Source organism: Oncorhynchus tshawytscha, linkage group LG08, assembly GCF_018296145.1.
Source record: "Oncorhynchus tshawytscha isolate Ot180627B linkage group LG08, Otsh_v2.0, whole genome shotgun sequence".
Lineage (NCBI taxonomy): Eukaryota > Metazoa > Chordata > Actinopteri > Salmoniformes > Salmonidae > Oncorhynchus > Oncorhynchus tshawytscha.
In genome coordinates this window covers 14,730,222-14,751,849 of record NC_056436.1, presented here as the reverse complement: position 1 = coordinate 14,751,849, position 21,628 = coordinate 14,730,222, and the positions used below count along the sequence as shown (strand labels likewise).

At 48.0% G+C, this 21,628-nt stretch overlaps 1 protein-coding gene across 2 annotated transcripts in view; it reads right to left on the bottom strand.

The window, feature by feature from the left end:
* The window catches only part of fut8a (fucosyltransferase 8a (alpha (1,6) fucosyltransferase)), a 155,723-nt gene that overhangs the window by 15,235 nt on the left and 118,860 nt on the right, over nt 1-21,628 (bottom strand). For both annotated transcript variants that reach the window (XM_042325268.1, XM_042325269.1), the window contains 4 exons: nt 11,495-11,616; nt 8,621-8,783; nt 8,170-8,284; nt 2,288-2,525 (listed from right to left, as the gene is read on the bottom strand). In XM_042325268.1, coding sequence (XP_042181202.1) covers nt 2,288-2,525; nt 8,170-8,284; nt 8,621-8,783; nt 11,495-11,616 — 638 coding nt within the window. The remainder of the gene's footprint in view (nt 1-2,287; nt 2,526-8,169; nt 8,285-8,620; nt 8,784-11,494; nt 11,617-21,628) is intronic.

Sequence of the window (21,628 nt, the reverse complement as noted above, 5' to 3'; positions counted from 1 at the left end):
ACTAACAAGCAAGCCTGGTCGAGAAGCTTCAAAGGACACTGAACAATACAATTACAAACAATCCAAGTAGTTATAGTTACAGTGGAAACAATGAAAGTTCCAACATCCATGGGCGTTGGGTGTACAAGTACAACAGCTGAAAGCAGATAACACAGTCACACCTGCAGCACTGCTAGTGGTGGAAATCACTATGACTGAGCCTTTTAATGACTCTTCTATATCGAAAGACTAAATGGCTAAGACAGATTGTACTCCTTGACCCTTCTTCTCTGAGTAGGAGTGCTGACCACACATTCTGACAGAGAGTAATAATTAGCCTCAAGAACAGTTTTACTTCACATTTATCAAGTCAATGAAATATGAATGAGGTACTTTTACAATGGGACATCCCCACGGGGGGAATAAAGAGTGAGAGGGATGTAGAGAGAGAAGAGAGGGATGGAGAGAAGACAAGAGAATGTCTGCTTTCGTTCTCATACAAAAGAGCAAATGAAAAGAAGAAATGTCGCTTCGAATGAACTGGAATATTTCACCAAACAAAAGCATTAAAGACAGTCAAAGCTCTAATCACCATGTTGTGTCACGCCCTGATCTGTTTCACCTGTCCTCATGCTTGTCTCCACCCCCCTGAAAGTGTCGCCCATCCTCCACATTATCCCCTGGGTACTTAAACCTGTGTTTTCTGTCTGTCGGTGCCAGTTCATTTGGTTCAACAAACCTACCAGCGTTTTTCCCGTTGCTCCTGTCTTGTCGATAGTTCCTGTTTTCTAGTTTTCCCGGTTTTGACCTTTCTGCTTGCCCCGACCTTTAGTCTGCCTGCCGTCCTGTACCATTGCCCCACTACTCTGGATTACCGACCTCTGCCTGACCTGACCCTGAGCCTGCCTGCCGTCCTGTACCATTTCCTCACTACTCTGGATTACCGACCTCTTCCTGACGTGACCCTGAGCCTGCCTGCCATCCTGTACCATTGCTCCACTACTCTGGATTACCGACCTCTGCCTGACCTGACCCTGAGCCTGCCTGCCATCCTGTACCATTGCCCCACTACTCTGGATTACAGTCCTCTGCCTGACCTGACCCTGAGCCTGCCTGCCATCCTGTACCATTGCCCCACTACTCTGGATTACCGACCTCTGCCTGACCTGAACCTGAGCCTGCCTGCCGTCCTGTACCATTTCCCCACTACTCTGGATTACCGACCTCTGCCTGACCTGACCCTGAGCCTGCCTGCCATCCTGTACCATTGCCCCACTACTCTGGATTACCGACCTCTGCCTGACCTGACCCTGAGCCTGCCTGCCGTCCTGTACCATTTCCCCACTACTCTGGATTACCGACCTCTGCCTGACGTGACCCTGAGCCTGCCTGCCGTCCTGTACCATTTCCCCACTACTCTGGATTACCGACCTCTGCCTGACATGACCCTGAGCCTGCCTGCCGTCCTGTACCATTTCCCCACTACTCTGGATTACCGACCTCTGCTCGACATGACCCTGAGCCTGCCTGCTGTCCTGTACCTTTGCCTGCCCATATTTGATTTAATACACTTTTGTTACTTCGACACTGTCTGCACCTGGATCTTACCTTCAAACCTGATCATTTTGCAATTTAAAACAAAAGATAAATAATTAATTCATCAACAGAATTACATTTACAGAGAAACTAAGAAACAAATAAAGAGGGCATGTGAATATCAGAGTGTGCAGAATTTAAATCATGCCTTGGAATAAATATTAAAAGGCTTTTAAAATGATTATTTAGGAAATTCCCCTGTCTGTCTGTCTGTCTGTCTGTCTGTCTGTCTGTCTGTCTGTCTGTCTGTCTGTCTGTCTGTCTGTCTGTCTGTCTGTCTGTCTGCCTCCTGTCTGTCCTGTCTGTCTGTCTGTCTGTCTGTCTGTCTGCCTGCCTGCCTGTCTGCCTGTCTGTCTGTCTGTCTGTCTGTCTGTCTGTCTGTCTGTCTGTCTGTCTGTCTGTCTGTCTGTCTGTCTGTCTGTCTGTCTGTCTGTCTGTCTGTCTGTCTGTCTGTCTGTCTGTCTGTGTCTCTGTCTCTGTCTCTGTCTCTGTCTCTGTCTCTGTCTCTGTCTCTGTCTCTGTCTCTCTCTCTCTCAAGCATAAAAGAGAGCAGAGGCATACTCAAAGCAGTACAATGGTCATCATCAATCTCCCTGTACCATAAACGATGAACCAGATGTATAATGTCATTCTGTTACTTGGTACCGTGTGCTCTGTGTGAAGTATATTACCATGGACACGACCCCCTCATCAAAGGTCACGGTCAACTCACCTGACCAGTGTCCGGTGGTGACCCCGGTGCGGTCGGTGCATGTCTGACTGACTGGGAGGAAGACGGTCTCCCAGCCGCCCGTGGCGTAGCGCCAGTTCTGGGACTCCAGGATGAGGGTACGCTGGGTGCCGTAGGCGATCATGAAGCAGTAGACCACGTGGTGCAGCTGGCAGCCGTAGCCACAGCCCTTGTTGATGTTACACACCAGCTTCCTGGCCTTGGAGCAGTCCTGGGGGTTCTGGAGGGGAGAAGGGAGGAGAAGGGGAGAGACGAGGTACAGTTGTTACAACACAGGGAGACCTGAGGTGCCTTGTTAGCTAAAGTTACGGTGAAGATGAAAGAGTCGAGACACTGTCACACATTTCAGAGCCAAAAGTGTATTTCAGAGTTCCGCATATTCTCTTATAGAGACCATAGAGAGACAGACGGACAGACAGACACATTGTCCCAGAAATAAGGATTTGAGCCCATTGCCTACAATTTAATACTTCAAACCAGTGTCTGTTTTTTCTGTTCTGGTACTCTAGTCCGTCAGTCCTGCAGGAGGGGAGGGAGTCAAGGGAGGGTCTGAAGACAGAATCCATTAACGTGATGTTCTTAACTCATCTCCTGATCCTCCTAATCAGGTTGACAACATGTTAACTAAGATCTAGGATTACAGCTCTGAGACTGTAGGGGCTGGGGGGTGTGTGTCTGTCATCATTATATATGCACTACTGGTCAAAAGTTTTAGAACACCTACTCATTCAAGCATTCCAGGTGAAGCTAGTTGAGAGAATGCCAAGAGTGTGCTAAGCTGTCATCAAGGCAAATGGTGGCTATTTTGAAGAATCTCAAATATAAAATATATTTTGATTTGTTTAACACTTTTTTTGGTTACTACATGATTCCATATGTGTTATTTCATAGTTTTGATGTCTTCACTATTATTCTACAATATAGAAAATAGTCCAAATTAAGAAAAACCCTGGAATGAGTAGGTGTGTCAAAAACATTTGACTGGTACTGTATGTATCCACACCAATTTCCTTTGACAGTCCACATTGAGCTCAGGAGCATCCCATTTCCTTTGACAGTCCACATTGAGCTCAGGAGCATCCCATTTCCTTTGACAGTCCACATTGAGCTCAGGAGCATCCCATTTCCTTTGATCATCCTTCAGATGTCACTACAACTTGATTGGAGCCCACCTGTTGCCAATTCAATTGTTTGGACATGATTTATAAAGAAACACACCTGTATATATAAGGTCAGAGTTGACAGTGCATGTCAGAGCAAACTATACCATAAAGTCAAAGGAACTGTTCTTTGATCTCAGAGATAGAACTGTGATGCAGTGAGTGAGGCATGTGAGGCATATATCTGGGGAAGGGTATTAAACAATTTCTAGAGTGTTGAACATTTCCAAGTGCACAGTGGTCTTCAAAAAATATGGAACTAACCTCCTAGAGCAGGCCGTCCAACCAAACTGAGCAACCCGGGCAAGAAGGACCTTGGTCAGGGAGATGACCATGAACCCAATGACCACTCTGACAGAACTACAGACTTCCTTGGCTGTCTCTACAGTACTTCACCAATCTGGGCTTTATGGGAGAGTGGCCAGATGGAAGCCACTCCTGAGAAAAAGGCACATGGCAGCACGCCTGGAGATTTCAAAAAGAAACGCGAAAGATTCTGATAGCATAAGGCAAACAATTCTGTGGTCTGTTGAGACAAAAATATAACTCTTTGGCCTGAATGCAAAGTGCTATGTCTGGAGAAAACCAGGCACAGCTCATCACCCGTCTAACACCACCCCTACTGTGAAGCATGGTGGTGGCAGCATCATGCTATGAGGATGCTTTTCAGCAGCAGGGACTGGAATACTGTTACTTGGCCAATCAGGAACATTCACTGTCTTTGTGTTATAGGTTATTGCTGCTGAAAGGTGAATTCCTCTCCCAGTCTCTGGTGTAATGCAGACTGAAGCACGTTTTCCATTAGGATTTTGCCTTTGCTTAGCTCCATCCTGTTTCTTTTCATCCTGAAAAACTCCCCAGTATTTGCCGATGTCAAGCATACCCATACCATGATACAGCTACCACAATTCCTGAAAATAAGGAGGCAGTTACTCAGTGATGTGTTGTGTTGGATTTGACCTAAACATACAGTAATGCTTTGCACTTATGGCACAAAGATATATATATATATTATTTTTTTATCAAGTATTACTTTAGTTCTTTGTTGCATACAAGATGCATGTTTAGGAATATTCTGTATATTTGTATTCTTCTTTTCAACTTGATTTGATTTTGTGTGTGTTTGTGACTGGAGGAGGGTGGGGTGGAGTTGGGGTATGGAAAGGTCAACCATCAGTCACTGGCAGCTGATAGGAGATGTATGGTGGGGACTGGGGATCTGTGAGAGAAAGAAAGATAGAAGGAGCGATTGTGTGTGTAGAGTATATAAGGGGTAGAGCAGCAGAGGGATCGCCCCCTTCCATTGACTGGTGATGGATAGCTGAGGTAGGAACAGAGAGACAGGCAAGATCACTGCTCCTCCATCACGCACAGCCAATATGCTATCGGACCAATCCACCCACACATCAAGTGAATCACTAGCTAGTTAACATTAATAGCACAGAGGGATTCATTATTACTCATTAACAACCTCTACTTTGCTCTCAACATTCCTCATCAATTAGGGCCCTGTGTTTTGGGATATCATGTCACATGACCTAGATTTTAACCTTCATTTTAAGCCTTTTCCAGACATGACAATTACACCAAAGATAAAAGCATTTGTCTGAGGATGGTGGCGGATCATCTGACATAAAAAGAAAAGGGGACAGTTTGATGATCGTCCAAAACATATCATTAACTAGCCTATACACACACATGCACACACACACTCCTACACACGCACACACACACTCCCATGCACGCACGCATGCACGCACGCACACACACACACACACACACACAGACACACACACACACACTACCATGCACACACACACACACACACACACACACACACACACACACACACACACACACACACACACACACACACACACACACACACACACACACACACACACACACACACACATACTCCCATTCATACACACACACACTCCCATGCACGCACACAGACACACACACACACACACTCCCATGCACGCACACATACACTCCTATGCACACACACACACACTCCCATTCATGCACACATTAACACACACACACACACACACACACATTTTCTATTATATAACACAGTTTGAGTTGGCACTCTCGTATTAAATACTGAAAAGATAGTTGCATAACCTAGCTAGCTAAGCTCAGCTCCTTCACAAGACAGAAAGCAGGTTGAACGGTTCACAATATGGTTACACTGTTGAGTGATACGTTGTCATGAAGCCTGGCAACAACAACATAATTACAAGTGTGTCAGGAGGGAGAAAAACATCTTGCAGATATTAACCTAATTCACAGGGGAGGTGACAATCACATCCCACCACTAGCTGTCTGAATCCTGTTACACACCGACAGAGGGGTATATGTGTACCAGTGACAGAGAGGAGCTCTGGTCCTGTATGGCTCAGTTGGTAGAGCATGGTGCTTGCAACGCCAGAATTAGGGGTTAGAATCCCAGGGCCACCAAAAAATTAAAATGTATGCATGACCGTAAGTCGCTTTGGATAAAAGCGGCTGCTAAATGGTATATCCTGTACCTGCATCTCCATACCGGCCTACTCAGCACACATACTACAGACCATCAGAAGTTGATTCATTCATCAGCTAAAGTTAAGAATACACAAGTGTGGGAATATAGATGAGCCAACAAACCACCATGCACACATGGAACATGTGGGATGGATCCTAACCAGCCTCTGGTGTTGGCTAAAAGGCTTCCATATGTGTCCTAGGTGTTGAACTGTGTTGTAGACATAACTGTTGGTCTGTGTTGTAGACATAACTGTTGGAGGGTACACCATAGTACCCTCCAAGCTCGTCATCAAGCTCGAGACCCTGGGTCTCGACCCCGCCCTGTGCAACTGGGTACTGGACTTCCTGACGGGCCGCCCCCAGGTGGTGAGGGTAGGCAACAACATCTCCTCCCCGCTGATCCTCAACACTGGGGCCCCACAAGGGTGCGTTCTGAGCCCTCTCCTGTACTCCCTGTTCACCCACGACTGCGTGGCCACGCACGCCTCCAACTCAATCATCAAGTTTGCGGACGACACAACAGTGGTAGGCTTGATTACCAACAACGACGAGACGGCCTACAGGGAGGAGGTGAGGGCCCTCGGAGTGTGGTGTCAGGAAAATAACCTCACACTCAACGTCAACAAAACTAAGGAGATGATTGTGGACTTCAGGAAACAGCAGAGGGAACACCCCCATCCACATCGATGGAACAGTAGTGGAGAGGGTAGCAAGTTTTAAGTTCCTCGGCATACACATCACAGACAAACTGAATTGGTCCACTCACACAGACAGCATCGTGAGGAAGGCGCAGCAGCGCCTCTTCAACCTCAGGAGGCTGAAGAAATTCGGCTTGTCACCAAAAGCACTCACAAACTTCTACAGATGCACAATCGAGAGCATCCTGGCGGGCTGTATCACCGCCTGGTATGGCAACTGCACCGCCCTCAACCGTATGGCTCTCCAGAGGGTAGTGAGGTCTGCACAACGCATCACCGGGGGCAAACTACCTGCCCTCCAGGACACCTACACCACCCGATGCTACAGGAAGGCCATAAAGATCATCAAGGACATCAACCACCCGAGCCACTGCCTGTTCACCCCGCTGTCATCCAGAAGGCGAGGTCAGTACAGGTGCATCAAAGCTGGGACCGAGAGACTGAAAAACAGCTTCTATCTCAAGGCCATCAGACTGTTAAACAGCCACCACTAACATTGAGTGGCTACTGCCAACACACTGTCAATGACACTGACTCTACTCCAGCCACTTTAATAATGGGAATGAAAATGGAAATGATGTAAATATATCACTAGCCACTTTAAACAATGCTACCTTATATAATGTTACTTACCCTACATTATTCATCTCATATGCATACGTAGATACTGTACTCTATATCATCGACTGCATCCTTATGTAATACATGTATCACTAGCCACTTTAACTATGCCACTTGGTTTACATACTCATCTCATATGTATATACTGTACTCGATATCATCTACTGTATCTTGCCTATGCTGCTCTGTACCATCACTCATTCATATATCCTTATGTACATATTCTTTATCCCCTTACACTGTGTATAAGACAGTAGTTTTTTGGAATTGTTAGTTAGATTACTTGTTCGTTATTACTGCATTGTCGGAACTAGAAGCACAAGCATTTCGCTACACTCGCATTAACATCTGCTAACCATGTGTATGTGACAAATACAATTTGATTTGATTTGATTTTGATTTGATTTGGTCTGTGTTGTAGACATAACTGTTGGTCTGTGTTGTAGACATAACTGTTGGTATGGTACTAAGTGTTGGTCTGTGTTGTAGACATAACTGTTGGTATGGTACTAGGTGTTGGTCTGTGTTGTAGACATAACTGTTGGTATGGTACTAGGTGTTGGTCTGTGTTGTAGACATAACTGTTGGTATGGTACTAGGTATTGGTCTGTGTTGTAGACCTAACTGTTGGTATGGTACTAGGTGTTGGTCTGTGTTGTAGACATAACTGTTGGTCTGGTACTAGGTGTTGAACTGTGTTGTAGACATAACTGTTGGTATGGTACTAGATGTTGGTCTGTGTTGTAGACATAACTGTTGGTATGGTACTAGATGTTGGTCTGTGTTGTAGACATAACTGTTGGTATGGTACTAGGTGTTGAACTGTGTTGTAGACATACAGTAACATTACCTGGAGGTATGTGATCCTATTCTGTACCATGTCAGACAGGTCCTTGGCCTCCTTCTCTCTCCAGTCTCCTGCTCCATCAGCCTGGCTCAGGTAGTGCAGGTCAGTCATGATCGACCTGGGGTCACACACACAGTACATTAACACAGGGTTAGAGGTCACAGCTGGGTCACAATATTGTAAGGCTTCCAAGGTGCATTATGTAACATATGTTATCCATCTGTGTTCTGGTGCGGCCTCAACTGGTGCGACCCAGAAAAACCTTGCCCCAAACCGAGTGAGATGGAGGACATTCGTCAAGGGTCTATGCTCTTTATAGAAGCCTAAGGCTTAAGAGTGTGTGTGTGGTGTGTGTGTGTGTGTGTGTGTGTGTGTGTGTGTGTGTGTGTGTGTGTGTGTGTGTGTGTGTGTGTGTGTGTGTGTGTGTGTGTGTGTGTGTGTGTGTGTACAGTACCTCTGCTGGTGTCCCAGCTCCTGCAGCAGTGTGTCGATGTGTTTCTGCAGGTCCCCCTGCTCCATGTGACCCAGCTTCTTGACCTCACTGCGGACAAAGTACCAGATCTCCTTCACCCCGTTCTCTATCTTCCTCCGCAGCTCTTCCTGGTTCCTACCTGGTCCTGGAAATAACCAAATAAACACAGTCACTCACAGGAGGGAAATGTATGCTTTTTTCAAACATCTTTATGATTAAATGGAATGCATTTCGGGAGAAAACAAGATAACAAGATAATGCACACACTCAGATGAGATTTTCTGTAGCCCCTTAGACACAGATCCTGGATCAGCTTAACACACAGGACCTCACACCACACACAGTCAGCTGATCTCTTGAGCAAGGCACTTAACCTCAGACCTGCTCCAGGGGCGCTGCTCTGCCGCTGAACTTGTGCTGTTTACAGACTCTTGGGTGACTCAGTGAAAAGAAACATATCCATTTCAATGGACAATAAAGTTTGCCCTTAGAGACAGATCCAGGATTAACATCCAGGATTAACCCTTAAGCTTTAAAAGGGAAAGGGCAAGCTGTCCTTAGATCAGTCTCTGGCCTGGGCCCACTTCTTCCTACTTCATTACACATCATGGGAAATGGTGTCACAGACAAATAAGTGTCACAGCGGTTAAGTTAATTAAGGACATTATAGTACTACAAGGTCAGAGCCATATTACTAATATAGAACTGACCTGCTATTGTTTCTACAGGACAAGTAGCCTAGAGTAGCCTTTAAAGCATTGTTATATTGTTTATACAGGACAAGTAGCCTCAGGTAGCCTTTAAAGCATTGTTATATTGTTTATACGGGACAAGTAGCCTCAGGTAGCCTTTAAAGCATTGTTATATTGTTTATACAGGACAAGTAGCCTCAGGTAGCCTTTAAAGCATTGTTACATCAGGTATCAGATATCAGGTTTACTAGGCCACTCCCATACTCACATAATAACAGTCATAGTAATCACTTCCTTAACTGTCTTCATGTAGCCTGTTTTCATAATGTTTCAAATGACACTAAGGGTTGTGGCAGTATAATGAAGCAGACGACCCAGAAGAACAGTTGTTTGTGGCGCTCATGTTACAGTGAAGAAAAGGGAATGAAGTTTTCTGTCTGAAAGAGGAGGAAAGAGGAATGGAGGAGTGGACAGGGAATCCTGCCTGGGAATACTGCTCCTCACTGCCTCCTGTCCTAATTTCCAAGGTGTGTGTGTGCGTGTGTGTGTGTGTGTGTGTTTGCCTGGGTGTGTGCATGTGTGTGTGTGCACGTGCGTGTGTTTGTGTGTTTGCCTGGGTGTGTGCGTGTGTTTGTGTGTTTGCCTGGTGTGTTTGTGTGTTTGCCTGGGTGTGTGTGTGTGTGTGTGTGCGTGTGTGTGTGTGTTTGTGTGTTTGCCTGGGTGTGTGTGTGTGTGTGTGTGTGTGTGTGTGTGTGTGTGTGTGTGTGTGTGTGTTTGTGTGTTTGTGTGTTTGCCTGGGTGTGTGCGTGTGCGTGCGTGTGCGTGTGTGTGTGTTTGCCTGGGTGTGTGCACACATGTGTGTTATATAAATAATGGGAGCAGTGCTGTATTTTTAGTCTCACTGTACAGAAATGACCGTTATCGACACACATGACATGTATAGAAACTTCCAGATATTACATTCCCTCCACCTTCTCATCACGCATGGCTTTCGCTCAGGACACTTGTGTACCAGACTAGGTCCAGGGCTATGATGCAAGGCCTCAATGTTAAAAACATACAGTCTATCAGTCTCCCAAAATCAGTTACATTTCAAGATACACTATACAGTATATACAAAAGTATGTGGACACCACGTCAGATGAGTGGATTCGACTATTTCAGCCACACCGTTGCTGACAGGTGTATAAAATTCGAGCAAACAGTCATGCAATCTCCACAGACAAACCCTGGCAGTAGAATGGCCTGACTGAAGAGATCAGTGACTTTCAATATGGCACCGTCATAGGATGCCACCTTTCTAACAAGTCACTTCGTCAAATCTCTGCCCTCCTGGAAGTGCTGTTGTTGTGAAGGTCACACAAGCTCACAGAAAGGGACTGCCAGGTGCTGAAGCACGTAGCTGACAAAAATCATCTGTCCTCGGTTGCAACACCCACTACCGAGTTCCAAACTGCCTCTGAAAGCAACATCAGCTCAAGTTTGGTGGAGGAGGAATCCTGGTTTGGGGCTGACTTTCATGGTTCAGGCCCCATAGTGCCAACTGTAAAGTTTGGTGGAGGAGGAATCCTGATCTGGGGCTGACTTTCATGGTTAAGGCTAGGCCCCATAGTTCCAGTGAAGGGGAATATTAACGCTATAGCATACAATGACATTCTAGACGATTCTGTGCTTCCAACAGTTTGGGGAAGGCCCTTTCCTGTTTCACCATGACAACACTCCAGTGCAGAAAGGAAGGTCCATACAGAAATCGGTGTAGAAGAACTTGACTGGCCTGCACAGATCCCTGACCTCTACCCCGTTGAACACCTTTAAGAACAGCGACTCCGAGCCAGGCCTAATCGCCCAACATCAGTGCCCGACCTCACTAATGCTCTTGTGGCTGAATAGAAGCAAGTCCCTCACAGAAATGTTCCAACATCTAGTGGAAAGCCTTCCCAGAAGAGTGGAGGCTGTTATAGCAGCAAAAGGGGGACTAACTCCATATTGATACCCATGATTTTGGAATGAGATGTTCGGCGAGCAGGTGTCCACATACTTTTGGTCATGTAGTGTACATAGTTCAACACCTGATTGAGGGTAAGCCCATCCTATATCTGTGCCTATGGGCAACTCCACTTAAGCTTTAACTCAATATGTGTGTCTGTGTGTGTGTGTGTCTCACCGTCTCCAGGCAGGCTACGATAGGAGTTGATCTGTTCTTTAGCTCTGATCAGCTGTTCCTCCAAGGTCCGCAGTCTCCCTGCGCTCACCACCTGGCCCCCGTCAGACTGACCCTCTGGTAACCTACAGTATATGGGGAGAGGAGAGGTCAGAGGTCAGTCTCCCTGCGCTCACCACCTGGCCCCCGTCAGACTGACCCTCTGGTAACCTACAGTATATGGGGAGAGGAGAGGTCAGAGGTCAGTCTCCCTGCGCTCACCACCTGGCCCCCGTCAGACTGACCCTCTGGTAACCTACAGTATATGGGGAGAGGAGAGGTCAGAGGTCAGTCTCCCTGTGCTCACCACCTGGCCCCCGTCAGACTGACCCTCTGGTAACCTTCAAGAGAGATGGAGAGGAGAGGTCAGAGGTTAAAGGTCACTCTGCCTGTACTCACCTGGCTTTCTGGTAACCTAGAGACAAGGGAGAGGAAATGAGGAGGGGTCAGTCTGGAATACAGCTAACATCAGTGAGAGGGCCTGGAGAAGGGTGGAGTTTTTTTACACTAGGTGTTCCAGCCATGTGTGCGTGTGTGTGTACAGTATTGGTGTGTGTGTGTGTGTACAGTATAGGTGTGTGTGTCTGTGTGTGTGTGTGTGTACAGTATGTGTGTGGTGTGTCTGTGTACAGTATAGGTGCTGTGTGTGTCTGTGTGTGTGTGTGTGTGTGTGTGTGTGTGTGTGTGTGTGTGTGTGTGTGTCTGTACAGTATAGGTGTGTGTGTGCCTGTCCTGCTAGGTCAAGGTGAGTGTCGACAGGCTGATTTCCCTGGGGGCTTTGCGTTTGGCTGCGCTCAATCCCACCTCCAAGCGCCAATTTAATGCAATGATCAGAGGTGAGGTATGAGAGTCGACTGTGTGTGTGTTTGTGTGTGTTTATAATGATCAGTGGTGTGTGTGTGTGTGTGTGTGTGTGTGTGTGTGTGTGTGTGTGTAAATAATCAGTGGTAAGGCGTGAGAACAGCCAATGACCGCAAGGCAATTCATTCGGTGGCAGTAGCTATTCATCACCCTACGTCCTGCCGAGAAGAAAGTTAGAGCCACGTGGGGTAAGAGTTCCCCTGGTTGCTCCTCCTCAACAACAAGTAGAAGAGAGAGAAGTAGAGCGGGTCAGTTAAACAAGGGTGAGAGCCTTCTATACACCATATAGAGGACAAGGCCTTCTGAATATCACCACCTCATATAGTGTATGACCTGAAAACACATCAACTGAGTAGGATGACAGTAACTATGAGAGTAACCATGGTGATTGATATTCCCCACCTGTGTCTCCATGGATGCAGCATTGACAGCAGTCTTATCTCAGAAGCCTAGCTGAGAATCAATATATGTCTATAGCAGGCAACTGTGACATGAAATTATGCGTGGCGTTCTGTAATGGCAAACAGCGGGCTTCCTGTGTGTGTGTGTGTGTGTGTGTGTGTGTGTGTGTGTGTGTGTGTGTGTGTGTGTGTGTGTGTGTGTGTGGTTGGTCACATCACAATGCCTGACTCATCAGGAATGCACAGCCACAGTACAGAGATGAAACAGGAGGAGGAAAGAAACTGAAATGTCAAATATTTATGTCATTCATGGCTGGTCAAGGATGAAATGAGGTGAAAGTCAGAGAGGAGGAGAGAAGAGGAGGACAGAAGAGGAGGAGAGGAGCGGCTGGGGTTTAGATGAGCAGCCAGCTAATGTATGTCAAAAGGGTTGGGACAAGCCACCCACAGGACAAGCCACCCACAGGACAAGCCACCCACAGGACAAGCCATCCACAGGACAAGCCACCCACAGGACAAGCCACCCACAGGACAAGCCACCCACAGGACAAGCCACCCACAGGACAAGCCACCCACAGGACAAGCCATCCACAGGACAAGCCATTCACAGGACAAGCCACCCACAGGACAAGCCACCCACAGGACAAGCCACCCACAGGACAAGCCACCCACAGGACAAGCCATCCACAGGACAAGCCACCCACAGGACAAGCCATTCCAGGACAAGCCATTCACAGGACAAGCCATTCACAGGACAAGCCACCCACAGGACAAGCCACCCACAGGACAAGCCACCCACAGGACAAGCCACCCACAGGACAAGCCATCCCACAGGACAAGCCATTCACAGGACAAGCCACCCACAGGACAAGCCACCCACAGGACAAGCCACCCACAGGACAAGCCACCCACAGGACAAGCCACCCACAGGACAAGCCATCCACAGGACAAGCCATTCACAGGACAAGCCACCCACAGGACAAGCCACCCACAGGACAAGCCATTCCACAGGACAAGCCACCCACAGGACAAGCCACCCACAGGACAAGCCATCCACAGGACAAGCCATTCACAGGACAAGCCACCCACAGGACAAGCCACCCACAGGACAAGCCACCCACAGGACAAGCCACCCACAGGACAAGCCATTCACAGGACAAGCCATTCACAGGACAAGCCACCCACAGGACAAGCCACCCACAGGACAAGCCACCCACAGGACAAGCCACCCACAGGACAAGCCATTCACAGGACAAGCCACCCACAGGACAAGCCACCCACAGGACAAGCCACCCACAGGACAAGCCACCCACAGGACAAGCCATTCACAGGACAAGCCATTCACAGGACAAGCCACCCACAGGACAAGCCACCCACAGGACAAGCCATTCACAGGACAAGCCACCCACAGGACAAGCCACCCACAGGACAAGCCATTCACAGGACAAGCCACCCACAGGACAAGCCATTCCACAGGACAAGCCACCCACAGGACAAGCCACCCACAGGACAAGCCACCCACAGGACAAGCCACCCAGGACAAGCCACCCACAGGACAAGCCACCCACAGGACAAGCCACCCACAGGACAAGCCACCCACAGGACAAGCCACCCACAGGACAAGCCACCCACAGGACAAGCCACCCACAGGACAAGCCATTCACAGGACAAGCCACCCACAGGACAAACCATCCACACAGGACAATCTCACCCATCATGACAAGCACTGAACTCTTACAGGACATCAGTGCCTGGCCTCACAGGACAAAAGCATATATTTGTACCCTATAGGACTCTGACATTACCATTCCGCTGGAATGGATGGTACAGCTGGAAGAGAGGCTGAGATGGGGGGAAGCCACCCTGAGAGGACAAGGGACCCAGAGGACTGAGATGGATTCACAAGGACAGAGCCACTGAGATAGGACAAGGGACCCACAGGACTGAGATGAGGAAGAGGATAAGCCATTGAGATGGAGAGGGGACAAGCCACCCACAGGAGGGCAGAGACCCACAGGACAAGCCAGGACAGGACAAGGCTGAGATGGGACAAGCCACCCAGGACAGAGACTGCGATGGAGAGAAAGGAGGGCAGAGAGACTGAGATGGAGAGAAGAGGGAGGACAGAGAGACTGAGATGGAGAGAAGGGAGGACAGAGACTGAGATGGAGGGAGGTAAGCGAGACAGATGGAGAGAAGGGAGAACAGAGAGACTGAGATGGAGAGAAGGGAGGACAGAGAGACTGAGATAGAGAAGAGGGGGGACAGAGAGGCTGAGATGGAGAAGAGGAGGGACAGAGAGGCTGAGATGGAGAGAAGGGGGGACAGAGAGACTGAGATGGAGAGACGGAAGGACAGAGAGACTGAGATAGAGAAGAGGGAGGACAGAGAGACTGAGATGAGGAAGAGGGAGGACAGCGAGGCTGAGATGGAGAGAAGGGAGGACAGAGAGACTGCGATGGAGAGAAAGGAGGGCAGAGAGACTGAGATGAGGAAGAGGGAGGACAGCGAGGCTGAGATGGAGAGAAGGGAGGACAGAGAGACTGCGATGGAGAGAAAGGAGGGCAGAGAGACTGAGATGGAGAGAAGGGAGGACAGAGAGACTGAGATGGAGAGAAGGGAGGACAGAGACTGAGATGGAGAGAAGGGAGGTAAGCGAGACTGAGATGGAGAGAAGGGAGAACAGAGAGACTGAGATGGAGAGAAGGGAGGACAGAGAGACTGAGATAGAGAAGAGGGGGGACAGAGAGGCTGAGATGGAGAAGAGGAGGGACAGAGAGGCTGAGATGGAGAGAAGGGGGGACAGAGAGGCTGAGATGGAGAGAAGGGAGGACAGAGAGACTGAGATGGAGAGAAGGGAGGACAGAGAGCCTGAGATGGAGAGAAGGGAGGACAGAGCGACTGAGATGGAGAAAAGGGAGGACAAAGAGACTGAGATAGAGAAGAGGGAGGACAGAGAGGCTGAGATGGAGAGAAGGGAGGACAGAGAGACTGAGATGGAGAGAAGGGAGGACAGAGAGACTGATATAGAGAAGAGGGAGGACAGAGAGACTGAGATGAGAAGAGGGAGGACAGAGAGACTGAGATGGAGAAGAGGGAGGACATAGAGACTGAGATAGAGAAGAGGGAGGACAGAGAGGCTGAGATAGAGAAGAGGGAGGACAGAGAGGCTGAGATAGAGAAGAGGGAGGACAGAGAGGCTGAGATGAGGAAGAGGGAGGACAGCGAGGCTGAGATGGAGAGAAGGGAGGACAGAGAGACTGCGATGGAGAGAAAGGAGGGCAGAGAGACTGAGATGGAGAGAAGGGAGGACAGAGAGACTGAGATGGAGAGAAGGGAGGACAGAGACTGAGATGGAGAGAAGGGAGGTAAGAGAGACTGAGATGGCGAGAAGGGAGAACAGAGAGACTGAGATGGAGAGAAGGGAGGACAGAGAGACTGAGATAGAGAAGAGGGAGGACAGAGAGACTGAGATAGAGAAGAGGGATGACAGAGAGACTGAGATAGAGAAGAGGGAGGACAGAGAGGATGAGTAGAAATACCAGCCACCCAGATTCCTGATGCTGGGAATTCAGGTTATGAATTCAATCATTTAATGAATGGCTGAGAGGGGGAAGAGGAAGGAATCCCAGCAACTTTAAGAGGTTGCTGGGCAGTTTCACCACTGCAGTTACAGTGGCTGTGGATGAATGGAAACTGTAAAGGACTAAAGGATATGTTGGCTGAGTGGTGGGATATGTAGGCTGAGTGGTGGGATATGTAGACTGAGTGGTGGGATATGTAGGCTGAGTGGTGGGATATGTAGACTGAGTGGTGGGATATGTAGGCTGAGTGGTGGGATATGTAGGCTGAGTGGTGGGATATGTAGGCTGAGTGGTGGGATATGTAGACTGAGTGGTGGGATATGTAGGCTGAGTGGTGGGATATGTAGACTGAGTGGTGGGATATGTAGGCTGAGATATGTGGTGGGATATGTAGGCTGAGTGGTGGGATATGTAGGCTGAGTGGTGGGATATGTAGACTGAGTAGTGGGATATGTAGGCTGAGTGCTGGGATATGTAGGCTGAGTGGTGGGATATGTAGGCTGAGTGGTGGGATATGTTGGCTGAGTGGTGGGATATGTAGGCTGAGTGGTGGGATATGTTGGCTGAGTGGTGGGATATGTTGGCTGAGTGGTGGGATATGTAGGCTGAGTGGTGGGATATGTTGGCTGAGTGGTGGGATATGTAGGCTGAGTGGTGGGATATGTTGGCTGAAATATGTGGTGGGATATGTTGGCTGAGATATGTGGTGGGATATGTAGGCTGAGTGGTGGGATATGTAGGCTGAGTGGTGGGATATGTAGGCTGAGTGGTGGGTGGTGGGATATGTTGGCTGAGTGGTGGGATATGTTGGCTGAGTGGTGGGATATGTAGGCTGAGTGGTGGGATATGTTGGCTGAGTGGTGGGATATGTAGGCTGAGTGGTGGGATATGTTGGCTGAGTGGTGGGATATGTTGGCTGGTGGTGGGCTATGGTGGGATATGTAGGCTGAGTGGTGGGATATGTTGGCTGAGTGGTGGGATATGTAGGCTGAGGCTGAGTGGTGGGATATGTGGTGGTGGTGGGATATGTAGGCTGAGTGGTGGGATATGTAGGCTATGGGATAGGCTGAGTGGTGGGATATGTAGGCTGAGTGGTGGGATATGTAGGCTGAGTGGTGGGATATGTAGGCTGAGTGGTGGTGGGATATGTAGGCTGAGTGGTGGGATATGTAGGCTGAGTGGTGGGATATGTAGGCTGAGTGGTGGGTGGTGGGATATGTTGGCTGAGTGGTGGGATATGTAGGCTGAGTGGTGGGATATGTAGGCTGAGTGGTGGGATATGTAGGCTGAGTGGTGGGATATGTAGGCTGAGTGGTGGGATATGGTGGGATATGGGCTGAGTGGTGGGATATGTTGGCTGAGTGGTGGGATATGTTGGCTGAGATGGTGGGGGATATGTTGGCTGAGTGGTGGGATATGTAGGCTGAGTGGTGGGATATGTAGGCTGAGTGGTGGGATATGGCTGGTGGGAGTGGTGGGATATGTAGGCTGAGTGGTGGGATATGTAGGCTGAGTGGTGGGATATGTAGGCTGAGTGGTGGGATATGTGGCTGGGATATGTAGGCTGAGTGGTGGGATATGTAGGCTGAGTGGTGGGATATGTAGGCTGAGTGGTGGGATATGTGAGTGGTGGGATATGTTGGCTGGTGGTGGGATATGTAGGCTGAGTGGTGGGATATGTTGGCTGAGTGGTGGGATATGTAGCTGAGTGGTGGGATATGTTGGCTGAGTGGTGGGATATGTAGGCTGAGTGGTGGGATATGTAGGCTGAGTGGTGGGATATGTAGGCTGAGTGGTGGGATATGTAGGCTGAGTGGTGGGATATGTAGGCTGGGTGGTGGGATATGTAGGCTGAGTGGTGGGATATGTAGGCTGAGTGGTGGGATATGTAGGCTGAGTGGTGGGATATGTAGGCTGAGTGGTGGGATATGTAGGCTGAGTGGTGGGATATGTAGGCTGAGTGGTGGGATATGTAGGCTGAGTGTCAACTTGTGGGAAGGGAAGTGAGAGGTTCAGTACCAGTCAAAAGTTTGGACACAACTACTCATTCCAGGTTTTTTAAATTTTATTTTTTACTTATTTCTACATTGTAGAATAATAGTGAAGACAGCAAAACTATTAAATAACACATATGGAATCATGTAGTAAGCAAAAAAGTGTTAAACAAATTAAAATATATTTTATATTTGAGATTCTTCAAAGTAGCCACCATTTACCTTGATGACAGCTTTGCACAATCTTGACATTCTCTCAACCAGCTTCATGAGGTAGTCACCCAGAAATGCATTTTCCGGTGACACTAATGGACTTAACGTCTAATACATTCATTTTACTGTCACCATAGCTACAGCAATATGTTTGCTAATGTGTCTGGCTTTAGATATGTTCCTCCGATGTAGTCACACCACTGCCACGAAATAGAAAAGACACTCTAAACCCTGCTCAGATGAAGGACAGATAAAAGTCCCTGAAAAATGATCCAAGTGAAGTCTGCAACTCTGACATGCTCCCAGTCCCAACAGTGATTTACATCATGTATGTGTCTAAATAAATCACTGTCAGGAGTACATCAGGGGCAATATTCCAGGCTATAGTCATACACTGCAGCACACACACACACACACACACACACACACACACACACACACACACACACACACACACACACACACACACACACACACACACACACACACACACACACACACACACACACACTGAGCAGAGTGTTTGTTTTATAAATTCTTCTGTGCCTTCCTGAGTAGAATGGTGAGCCACAGGGATAATAAGGTCTGCTGGCTGTGGCAGAGGAAGAAGGAATGTCAACACCTCTGCTAATCATCTGTAGGAGATCTTCTTGGCCAGCCTTCACTTTTCCCCCCTTTTCTCTTTCTCTTCCTCCATTTACCTCATCCCTCCATCGCTACTCACAAAGGAAGTCTCATTCTCTCTCTCCATCTCTCCTTCTTTTCCTTCACTCCTCCATTTACCTCATCCCTCCATCACTACTCACAAAGGAAGTCTCATTCTCATCTCTCCTTCTTTTCCTTCACTCCTCCATTTACATCATCCCTCCATCGCTACTCACAAAGGAAGTCTCATTCTCTCTCTCATCTCTCCTTCTTTTCCTTCACTCCTCCATTTACGTCATCCCTCCATCGCTACTCACAAAGGAAGTCTCATTCTCTCTCTCATCTCTCCTTCTTTTCCTTCACTCCTCCATTTACATCATCCCTCCATCGCTACTCACAAAGGAAGTCTCATTCTCTCTCTCATCTCTCCTTCTTTTCCTTCACTCCTCCATTTACCTCATCCCTCCAACACTACACACACAGGAAGTCTCATTCTCTCTCTCTATCTCTCCTTCTTTTCCTTCACTCCTCCATTTACCCCCTCCCTCCCTACATTGCTGAAGGCAGTCAGGCAGGCAGACAGCCACTCTGGAGTGAGATAGCCATAACGACCAGTCAGTTATCTTTTATTTCTTATTCAAATCTGGTTAAAGGATTCCTGGTAGAAAACCTCGCCTGTTTCACTACTCGGGAAGAATGTTTTGTAATATTTATTGGGAACCTGGTTACTAGTTTTAAATTGAGTGGGGTCAAGTTGGGGTACCAAAACAACATACTTCAGCTCCGACAGACGAGCCGATAGCAAGATTCACAGACAATGAGAACCAGGCAGACACATACAGTACAGCACAGTACAACACCAACTACATAGAGCCATGACTACATGGAACTCTATTCCACATCAGGTAAGTGATGCAAGCAGTAGAATTAGATTTAAAGAAGCTGATAAAAATATACCTTTCGGAACAGCAGGGACTGTGAATAGATACACACATAGGAACAGAGACACAGATATGTACACACACACTAGCACACGCACTCTACACACACGTACATTGTAATATTGTTGTAAGGTGGTATTATACATTTTGTAGTGTAGATATGTAGTGGTGTAATAATGTTACATGATGTACTGTTTTCTCTTTTGTTTTATATGTAATGTAAGTGTCTTAATGTGTTTGGACCCCAGGAAGAGTAGCTGCTGCCTTGGCAACAGCTAATGGGGATCCCTAATAAATACAAATACAAACTGCCACCCGTCCTCAGACCCTGACCGACTATCACTTATGGAGTTACAGTGAACACACACTGAGGCTTGGTCACCTGCTGGTAAACACACACACCGCTGTCTTGGTCAAATAGGATTCTAAATCTCCTCCCCTGTCTCTGCATGGTTCTGCCATCACAGTGTCTCTCCACATTCCTCCTCTCTCTAGGGGTCCTACTAGAGCAGCCAGTAGTCTCATTACTGCACTTCCTCAGAGAGATTCCGTACACTGCTGCAGTCTCAGGCTGTGTACCAAATCGCATTCCTTTATAATGCATTACTTTGACCAAAGCCCTATAGGTATCTGTTCAGAACTTTGTGACAACTGCTGATGTAATATAAAATAAACACTTCTTCTTCATCATTCTTAAATGGAAGACGTTTGGAACCACCAAGACTCTTCCTAGAGCTGGCTGCCCGGCCAAACTGAGCAATCGGGGGAGAAGGGCCTTGGTCAGGGTGACCAAGAACCCGATGGTCACTCTGACAGAGCTCTAGAGTTCCTCTGTGGAGATGGGAGAAACTTCCAGAAGGACAACCATCTCTGCAGCACTCCACATATCAGGCCTTTATGATAGATTGGCCAGATGGAAGCCACTCCTTAGTAAAAGGCATGAGAGCCCGCTTTGGAGTTTGCCAAAAGGCACCTAAAGACTCTCAGACAATGCGAATCAAGATTCTCTGGTCTGATGAAACCAAGATTGAACTCTTTGCCTGAATGCCAAGCGTCACGTCTGGAGGAAACCTGGCACCATCCCAACGGTGAAGCATGGTGGTGGCAGCATCATGTTACGAGGATGTTTTTCAGTGGCAGGGACTGGGAGACTAGTCAGGATGGAGGGAAAGATGAATGGAGCAAAGCACATAGAGATCCTTGATGAAAACCTGCTCCAGAGCGCTCAGGACCTCGGACTGGAGCGAAGATTCACCTTCCAACAGGATAACAACCCTAAGCACACAGCCAAGACAACGCAGGAGTGGCTTTGGGACAAGTCTCTGAATGTCTTTGAGTGGCACAGCCAGAGTTCGGACTTGAACCCAATCGAACATCTCTGGAGAGACCTGAAAATAGCTGTGCAGTGACGCTCCACATCCAACCTGACGGAGCTTGAGAGGATATGCAGAGAAGAATG